The sequence below is a fragment of the Haliaeetus albicilla genome, chromosome 13 (assembly GCF_947461875.1).
Source record: "Haliaeetus albicilla chromosome 13, bHalAlb1.1, whole genome shotgun sequence".
In the NCBI taxonomy this organism is placed as follows: domain Eukaryota; kingdom Metazoa; phylum Chordata; class Aves; order Accipitriformes; family Accipitridae; genus Haliaeetus; species Haliaeetus albicilla.
Window position 1 is genome coordinate 8,010,700 of NC_091495.1, and position 10,364 is coordinate 8,021,063.

A 10,364-nucleotide genomic window follows, 5' to 3' on the forward strand; every position below is an offset into this window, starting at 1 on the left:
GGAAATGGCAGTTTTTCTGTGTCTTTCTCATCATGAAGTTTCCTCTTAATCTTTTCTCACTCTTTGCATAACAAGCAGGCATTCATGGTGTGTTTGGAAGAAGTGTTATTTTTTATTAGGTGCAAATGTCACTAACCCTGTCCATCCCTGTGTTAAACAGAAAATGGCTGGCCTTACACTGGGTTTTTCTGCTAACCCAGCTAACCAAGCAACTAAGGTCCTACATGAAAGGAAGACTAGTAGCTAGAGAAAAAAACATACTATGCAAAAAATCAATGGTAGAAAATAAGCTTCTTGCTTATTCCTACCCCCTTTTTATAAGTAAGTAAGTAAGTGCCCTGTATTTCAAGACATTTTTGCTTTTATTTTTTGGCTCATGTACAAAAGCTGGGCAAAACCTGAATAATTTACCTCCTGCCTACTTTGACCAAAGACTAAACCAACTAACCATTGAACTGATTGACTAAAAGGAAGTTTTTGAGCACTGTAAATATCTGTAACTCCACTGTTACCTCTCTACCAGTGGCTTTTAAAAAGTGACGTGACATCTTTATTCTGTGCTATCAATGTTAATTGAGAATATGCTAATGCCAAAAAAATCTCTCCCTCCTACAGTTCTAGTGTCAACAGTGCAGAATTACTGCAGCATCCTCTGGGCAAAGTTTAAAAAGCTTCTTGACCATAATGGGTAGGAAAAATTACTGGCTGAACCCCATTTATTCCTCCAGTGTCTGGGCAGTAAGCGCCCACAGCCTGTGTCACCCTCGCTGTGACCCTGGTCCAAGGGATGTGGCTGTTGCACTGTGGAGGCTGCGATGGAGGGGGCATGTCGTGGGGCAGACCTGCCTTTGCCTCTGCTCCAAGCCAGTGTTTGACAGGGTTTGTAACACAAGGCTCGACTCCCCAGGTTTTAAGCTCTTCCTGAGAGTGCTAATCTTTCATTAACATCAGTCAGAGCAGAAAGCCCACAGCTGATCTCAGAGGAGAGCCCTCAGCTCCAACAGCTCCTAAGAGCAGGCGGGAAAGTCCATCAAAATCGGATTGGGAATTCCTCCCTTCAACTTCCTTGAGTAATAAGTGTCTTGAGCATCCTGGAAGGGACTTATTTGCTATATAAACACATTTGTTCTTTCTTTCTGATGAATGATTCAGCTTTTCAGCTGAGAATGCTGAGCAGTAAAGTTCTGTAAGTCCCCTTACAGTCTGTGGCCAATTGCTCTACAAAGTCAAATCTGGAGACCCAGGATCATGTACTGCAGAACCACCAGCAGACACTGCCTGAATTATGTCCATCCCTCTGACAAGCTCCAAAGTTAAGGGCACACGCATGTGGTCTTTTAATGTTGGTCATCAGAAGATATTACTGGGTTATCCGTGCTGGATGTTGTAATTAGCACATTAAAGTCTCAAAAGCCTTATGAAGTGAAGATGCTGAAAGCTATTGGTAGTAAAGATTTGGTGTCATATTTAAGAACAGCACCTAGGTCGTTTTTTAAGCTGTGAGAATTTTCTGAAGTAGAATTCACTTTGTTTCTATGCTTATGTATCGTTCATACTGCTGTCAGCTTTGACAGTGAAAATGTACTTGTCAAACACACTTTTATTTTAATCAGTTTGTGGCTATTTTCATTCTGTGAGTTTGATGCATTTGCCTGAAGTCCGTGGCCTGTAATTTCCAAATACCATTAGGGTCAGTCACTGGGAATGCTAGAATTTTACCTTTCCTAGAAAACTTCAGTGGGCTTAGGTTTGCCACCTGAGTTTTCCTCCATATTTGATCTGACACATTACTTTAATCTGTGTAACCAGTATCATACACTGGTATCCAGCATAAATAAGGGATGTGACCCTGTAAGATGACTAGCTCTGCACTAAAAATCTTCTGTCTTTGAGAGCCAAGAGTGTTCAGCGGCCCTCCAGACTTCCATAATCTTGCTTTTCTATGATCAAAACTAAGGCCACTTCATGGCTGTCCTTCCACTGACTTTAAAGGATCTTGGGCCAGGATGACCATGGGAATGGAGCGAGTTGAGAAAGGGACTGGGTGTATGACTAACTGCCCAGAGCCCAAAGCGAGTTCATTTTTGGTTGTTTGTGATGTATCTCATTTGACTTCATTTGGAAAAAGAGGCTCTGAACCTGAGCATTACTGATTGTACATGGAGGCCAGTTTGCCCATGCAAATGTTGAGGGATCCTCAGACTGCATGAACGTAAAGTTCACAAGAGGTGGGGAGGGATACCCCAAGTGAGTGAGAACCCCTGACTCTGACAGTCCAGTTGACGTAAGAATGAAGCACTGTTTCAATTGAGCTAAACGCCCTCATTTTCAAACCCGTTCAATTGCATCTGCTGGTTGTAAGAGTGTTTAATGCAAGAGCTGTTGGCAGGTACGACTGCTTAAAACTTGACTCTAATTCATGACTAATGCTCAGCAGTGCATTAAAGAAGTGTTTGCAGAAGTTTCCAGGCAGCACCAATGCATGAGCATTTCCCTTGAAACATGGAGGGTGTCAGTGGAAGGGGTGGCACTTTTTTTTAGCACTGGGGACATATCCTACACAAAGACTGATGCTCTTGTTTTCAGGTTTTATAAAATACATCTCCATTTGTAAACAGACTGCCAGCTCCGTATCTGGGTTGTCCCCACAGTGTATTGTTTTTAATCTGCCTGGAAATGTGTCATTCCTGAGCTGATCTACGTTGCTGGGACACCATTAGGAGGTTAGGGATGAGACAGCAGGTACATTGCTGGAGAGGAAAATTTATTTCTCTGAGTGTTGCTCTTTGTGATAAGGTGTGCTCTACTTGCTTGTTGCTAGAAAGGTACTGGGCATCTACACATCTCTTGCAGACTGCCGTAGCTTGGCAGAACTCAGTTGCAAAGAAGCTTAAATTGCTGTCTTCCTTTGTTCTCATGCTTTAAGCGTAGACAATAAAAATATACCAGATTTCCTTATGGCAGGCCAGAATTGTTGCTTTCGCACTGATCATTTTCTTTTTAATAGAAGAATGATCCCTGATATGGACAAAAGGTGCTTTCCTACTATTTGTCTGACACCTTTGCCCTAGTCTTAAGAAAATTGTTTTCCGTCTTGAGTTAACTTCCCAGTAAAGCATTCCTCTGTCTCGTGGGCCCAGAGACTTTGGAAAGTATGGAGAGTATTGAGGATGTGAATTTTTATGTGAATTACTTGCTCTGATTTCAAGTTATTATTAAGCCTTGCCAGTGAAAATGCAAACAAAACCATGTCTCCAGGGGATGGGGAATAGACATTACTGCACATTGTAATCAGCCTCTCTTAAAGATTCATTTAATATCTTGTGTATTTTTTTATGAAATGCATTATTCATGTAACAAGATTCACAGAGAGAAGCAGTTGAATTGTAATTTCTGGGAAGATTCTTCTTGCGAGATGGCATTTTCATTATTTAAATCAATGCAGTAGGTCTTGCCCGCATGAGGGAGGCACGAAGTGAAGGGAACAGCCTGTAGATGGGGCACTGAGCCAGTTAGTTGCTGGCTCTGATGGGAAATAAAACAAGCCATCCAGTAATTTAAGCCCTTTTTGGGTCAGTGCATAGCCATTTGAGACATTATTACACTTTGTAGGGGTTTTTTCCTCTGTGTTAAAAGCACTTAAGAAAATAGTAATCAACTAACACTTACTCAGTGGAAAAGTTTCCTCTCTTATGAAAATACTGCTTGCGAGCCGCTTTCCCTGCTGCTGTTTCCTAGAGAGTGCTCCCTTGGTTCTCCATTGAGGTCATCTGCCCAGCCACGTGAGAGGACATTTCTTTTCATTTCAGGGCCTACAATAAAAGTTGCCCATGTTTATATTGCAATTTTCTCTTATTTACCTAACCTTATGTAAACAACTGTACTTAATTAATGCAGGGTCAGCCTCTGTTGAAGACCTCACTCCACCAGCGGTCCTACTGAGATCAGTAGGGCTGTTCAGAGATAACAAAACACAAATAACACCAGTAGAGTTTAAGCTCAACTTAATAGTATTACAGCGGTACAGACTGTAAGTGCTTAAGCAACATTGCGTGCTGTGCATCTCTTGCAGCACGGTTGATAGCAAACTTATTTTTAAAAGTGAGTATTTAGGAATTTAATTAGTGCGTATAACCATTTAGTTACGTTAATGAAACAAAAAATAGGATGTTACAGCTGAATTTGAGACGCTTGATAAGGAGAGGGATTCTCCTTATTTTCACTGTCCCCCTCCATCCCCATATAGCCATCTTACAGGCATACGTCCCCCCTTTTGTCTTCCTCTCGCTCTCCCCTTCCCCCAGAGGATGGGAACCTTCCCAAGTCCCATCTCTCAGGCCTTTAAACAAGGAGGTGACAGCAGAGCTCGCTGGTGTCAGTGAGAGCCGAAAGTGACCCCCGGCACGTGTTGCCAGGCGGGAGGTGTGTGCGCATCCCTCCGCTGGTGCGGACGGGCGCCTGGCCTCCCAGCAGCAGCGGTCTGGTACCGCTGAGACAAACCCCAAACGGCGGGGAGCCTGAAAGGGAGCCTGAAGCGTGCCCTGTGCATTCTGACAGGCTGAAGCTACCCAGTGGTGGGTTGCTGGCATTAATGTCTTTCTCCTTTTCTCTTTGTTTATTTGCCCAAGTTTGTCCACTACCTCCAATGGTGAGTCATGGAGACTACATCTGCCACCCGCGGCCTTGCGAGCGTTACAACCACGGGACGGTGGTGGAGTTTTACTGTGATCCTGGTTACACCCTCACCAACGACTACAAGTACATCACCTGCCAGTACGGAGAGTGGTTCCCCTCCTACCAAGTGTACTGTGTCAAAACAGGTAAGGGAGCAGCAATGGCATCACTCCTATCCGTTTATAGTCCCTCTTTTTTAGAGCAAATCTGCTGGTCTCTAATGCCTGGTTAACTTCATCTGTTTCATGGTTAAGTGATGAAGAGGCTATTAGATATAGTACATTTCCGAGATCCTGAATGATCTTAAACCATTTCAATTGTTAGCTCTTCAGATGTATTTTTTAACATCTTCTGAATATTTTTATATGTATATAAGCTAAGGTCATGATTGCACGTATAAAAAAAAGTCAAGGGAAAAAAAGCAAGGTCCAGACCCTGTAGCAGCTTAATGTTAAGGTTGCTTTTGGTATATGGCATTGGGTTCATGTGTGTTTTTACAAGATATGTATAAAAGATGTGTTTTCCTAACTAACTTGCACTTCTGAGTATTGCTGAAGTATTAATACAAAATAACAACAGTAATAATCAAGCACAACTCTTGTATTGCCTTTTTGTTACAGAGCAAACCTGGCCAAATACACAGGAGACCCTCCTAACTACATGGAAAATAGTGGCATTTACTGCTACCAGCGTTTTATTAGTACTGCTACTGGTTATTTTAGCCAGGATGTTCCAGACCAAATTTAAGACACATTTCCTTCCAAGGTTTGTACTGTTTTCTTTTTTTTTTTTTTTTCCAGTTTTCACATTCAGCACTCCTTGCTGAGGAGACGGAGTGGCTCACGAGCCTTGCAGACACCTTCTGCTGCTGCTCTGAGCAGAAGCCTCTGAACCACCGTTGTGGAAGGGCACCCCCAAAAACCCGCAGTAGTCCCTTCTGCAGCTAAGATAAAAGGCAAAGTTTGCCAGATTCGCTTTGGGAGTAATTACAGCTCTGGTACTGAGAATTGCTGCTTCTGCATATAAAAATAGCTGACAGTATTTTTAAATACTCATTTTGAGGTGCTGGGGGAATTAATTTTTTAACTACTGTAGACTTAGTAATGTAAGTTTTAAGAAAGAATTTCTTTTTTCTCTATGGACAAATTTGTATTAAAAGTTTGCTTTCCCTTCATGAGTATTATTTTCATCATGATTCATAAACATCTCCTGCATCTTCCTTTATTTCCATAAAATACTGTGCAGCTATGAGCATTTGTCATTGATTCTCACAGCACTCCTCATGAAACAGGAAGGTGGGTATTACTGTTATTATTATCACCTTACAACTGGAAAAACAAAGGCAGGCATGCTGAGTTTTAGGCAAAGCTAGTATTACATTGGGGTTTAGACTTGTTTCTAGTTTTCAGTCTGCTCAGTTTGCTGTGGACCTTGACTGTGTGACTTCTCTTCTCCTGCGCTTGCTTTTTCTCGTCTTTATTCTACTACATGCAGAAAGGAGAGTTGAAAAAGCTGTATGTCAGTAAATATGTCCCCATGCCAATGCAGCCGAAAGGACTTGGTGATCTTAATGTTAAATAAATGTGTGTACATAAAAGTATACAGATTATATAAGTGATGTGTAAATTTATATACATACATGTGCATATTTACTGTATATAGGGAATAGTATACGTATACATATATAACTAGGAAGATCTCTGGGGTAATGTGTTGCACTATGGGTAGCTTTATAGCCCATACTTGTCTAGCTTACTGAAATGGCTTTCTGTCCTCTCCTTTTCAGACGTTTTCATGTCCTAAAGGTACCTGGGATCAATTCCCTCCTGCCAGGACTATACTGTGATTTAATTGGCTACTAAATGGATACTTTAGGGTTTAACAGACCTTCCCAATTAACAGAAATGTTTTGCATAAAAAAGAAGCCAGCTTAGTACTGATTAAGGAAGCCTTCATGCTTTGAAAGTAAGACCTGAAGGATGCTACAAATCTGGCCACCAAAGCCCTGTCATCCAGTAGTAGTCATCTCAGGGCCCATTTACATGGGCTGTAAACACTTCTGTGCTCTAGCACACATCTTTCCAGGGGTTCAGGCACTTTTGACTGGGAAACTACATCTGTGATCTTATATCCATGATACCTACTGTGCACAGCACAGCAAATGGTGCTCCTTATCTCTTCCAAGCACCTGCTTTCCTTCCCTTCTCAGAATTGTTCTTCACATACTGGTTTCATCTTTCCGATTGTAACAGATTCCACTGACTGTCAATCTGAACAGAGTTTTTCAAACCCATGAAGCAAACATTTCTGTGAATGTTAATGACCCCGTATCTTCATTTTGCATGACTAGAAAGTGCTGTGTTTACTTAAGTTCAGCGGTTGCTCCGAGGTGCTTCTGACATGCTCCTGCTCTCTGTGATAACTCATCTGTGTTTGACGTAGAGGCAACCAGGAGGGCTCCATGGGTGACCCCGACTTTGTGGTGGTGGATGGCGTTCCTGTCATGCTGCCTTCCTACGACGAAGCTGTAAGCAGTGGCTTGAATGCTCTGGCACCTGGATACTCAGCTACCACAGACCAGGGGCATATATTGCAGACAGAAGATCAGAATCCTCCTGCTTACCCCGGCCCCAGGATTACGGACATGCTGCCTAGCGAATCTGAGGCCTGTGACAGTAGGTCGGGCTCCTCTGAACTGCTCCAAAGTTTGTACCCGTCCCCAGCATGCCAAACGGCAGTGCTTCCCGGTTCAGATCGAACTGACATATCCCGTAGCACCGTCGGGGAGGCTGCATCCACGAGTCCGCGGATCGATATTGCAGATGGTAAGCCTTGCATAGGTGCAGTGAGTGAGTCGGTAAACGGGAGCCATCATTTGTTTGTACGGTCAGAGCAGGAATAAATCCAGCTGACTTGCTCGTACTTTCTCCATGGTTTTGTCCACATCTTAATTTGGACATTTTTCAAACCAGACTACTCCATGGTCATAGAGCTTTGTGTCTGTGATATGTCCTTGCTAGCTGTGGTGCAAGGGATTTGAATCCCAGACCAGAAGGTTCCCGTCCAGACCCAGTAACAGCAGTCTCATCAACAGGGATGTCAGCAAGCACCCGTGTACGGCAGCACAGCCAACCATCATCTTGCCTGTATTGGTCTGTTCATCTGCTCCTCAACTCCTACACTCACAACTCCCTCACATGCCATGGCTTTCACAGCAAAGAAAAGGATTTTCTCCTTAAAATGTGAAGCAAATCATGTTTTCACACTCAGCCAAAATTAGCAGCCTTTATTAACAAACTCCTCATGTCTGTGCATACAGCAAACTGTTCAGTCTGAGGCATGTATGTATTAAGCCATGGACATGGGAGTCACAGCATAAGGGGAACATGTATGAGAAGGGAGATTGCCATATATTATTGTCTGCATTTAAATCAAACGTGAGCATGCATTGATATCGTTTCATTGAGTTCTAACGGAGCTGTATGGTGTGCTGCTCAGCATGTTAGGGAAACCATATAGCTTTCCTTGGAGACATTTAGAAGGAGTGGCTCTGATCCTGCTCTCCACAGTCCCTGAGAGTCACTAGGCAAAGACCAGTGTCCTAAATTCAGTGTGGGTGAAGGTCTGGGTGGAGGAAGTCTTCCTGCTTCATAGGGTTGGGGATAACTTCCAATGGTATCACAGCGGGGAGAGGACAGCTAGAAGGAGGAGGGAGAAATTATGATAATGCCAGTAGAAGTCCCTGCCTACTCTGAATGCTGTTTCAGTGATTAATGTAGTAGAAAGGATGTTTGCATTTAGGATTTTGTGGGTCTAACTTGTCTTAGAAAATCTGGATAGTTTTAGTAGGTTAATTTTCACACAGGTGTTAGAGTGTAAGTGGATCTAGAATTGGGGATACTGTGTGTCTTGTTCAGATTTTCGCAATGTCCATTTCTATTTTTGTAGAATGGCTAATACTAACACACTGCAAAAGTATAAAGAGAAGCTACAATTGGCAATCAATGCTATTTCTTTTTATCCCCTAGAGATTCCTTTGATGGAGGAAGACCCTTAGCCTGCACAGAGACGTGTCTTTGTCACATTGCACTGTTCGGTGACATGAATCATGAAGATTTAGAGATAGAAAAGACTATCTGTGGATTTGGGGAGGGTGTTCTCCTACTTGTCAATCTTCCACGCGATGATGTCACCTGATTGGGTGTACATCTTAATCCACAGCGGGGATAACAGCATCCGCATTTGGAACAGCAGCAGTTTTATGAATGAATCCTGGGGATTTGATGAGAGCAGATGTAGAAAAAGAACTGTGGCTTTTTAGAAATGAAATGTATATCTGCATCGCAGAAAGTCATATGGTTCTGTAAGAAATGCTATTGGATTTTGATACTAACTGCCTCACAAAAGCATGTCAAAGTATGTAAATTTGCTTATAAAGACTGCTTTAAATGATCTATGGACCTCTAGTTTATGAAGAATCCTTACAAATTTAAAAAAATACTAGTACTGAAACATAAAAAAAGAGGAAAGATCCTCTTTGGCTTTCCTGTGATAACCAGGAAGCTTTTGATTTAGTTGTTGGTGATTTTGTTTCAGACCATGTCTGCAGAAAATATAACAGAAATGATGGGATTCATATATACTTTGATGTATGATAGGAAATACATATAAATATATATATATATTTAAAAACTCTTAAAGAGAAAGAAAAGGAAAGACTCCCAGGTCACATCATGATCTGGAGATTTTTTTAAAGGTAAGGCAGAATTTATATCATATACAATATTCAAGGTAAAGTATCAATATTTGTATTTATGCAAGACTTCTGTGACTACATTGCATTTGATAAATCCTGCTATAATATGAGAGATCTAGAAAATGTTAAAATTATTAAATATGTGCTTAAGAAATGTTGAACTGCCCTGCTTCAACCCTTCTTAAGCTCTTATAACTATATATATACTAGAGTAATCTACAGTCATAGCCCAGAGCACTGCCTTGTCTCTGTACATTGTGGTAGTATTCTGAGCCATTATTGTAGAATACTTTTTAAAAGAATAATAAAGTTCAGTTGCGGTTCTTTTGACTTATCTGACTGCGTGTAGTTTGCCTTTTTTTCCCTTCCTCACTTCTTTCACCAGCTCCCACCTGAAGGCTGAGATGGCAGCAACACACCTGCTCCGTGGCATTTTCAGCTTTATATTCATTATCCAGCTACAAATGAGAGAGTGGTTTTGATTAAGCAAAGCACATGAAATGGATGCACCAGTGGCGCAGCTTCTGTAAACGCTACATGGCTTCTGTAGAGGCTTTTCTCTCTTCTGCATGCTACGCCAGAGCATTGTGCTAAAGCCTGTATGGATGTTTCACCTTTGTGGTGTTACAGGCTATTTGTTATTTGTCAGGAAGATTCCTGGCTGTTTCATACACTTACTGAAAGCCAAACAGATTTTCTCATCTTATTTTTGGTATTGCGCAAATGAAACATATGTTAAACTGGCAGTGTTTGAAGGAAGAACTCGCCGTATGTTAATGATAGAGATTGCCATCATGTGGGCTAATCCAAACCAAAGGAAAAAATGAGACTGAGTTCTGATTTTATGTACAAAGTAAACCAGTAATATCTCTATTGCCTTAAACAGAGGATTGCTACAAGTTGCTCCATTATTTTGTCATGATCGTTTAATTAT

General features: G+C 41.8%; 1 protein-coding gene across 2 annotated transcripts in view; it reads left to right on the forward strand.

The window, feature by feature from the left end:
* The window catches only part of SUSD4 (sushi domain containing 4), a 74,140-nt gene extending 64,376 nt beyond the window's left edge, over positions 1-9,764 (forward strand). For both annotated transcript variants that reach the window (XM_069800066.1, XM_069800065.1), the window contains exons 6-9: positions 4,629-4,820; positions 5,295-5,439; positions 7,117-7,499; positions 8,703-9,764. In XM_069800066.1, coding sequence (XP_069656167.1) covers positions 4,629-4,820; positions 5,295-5,439; positions 7,117-7,499; positions 8,703-8,731 — 749 coding nt within the window. In that variant the 3' untranslated portion in view covers positions 8,732-9,764. The remainder of the gene's footprint in view (positions 1-4,628; positions 4,821-5,294; positions 5,440-7,116; positions 7,500-8,702) is intronic.
* The last annotated feature ends 600 nt before the right edge of the window (positions 9,765-10,364 follow it).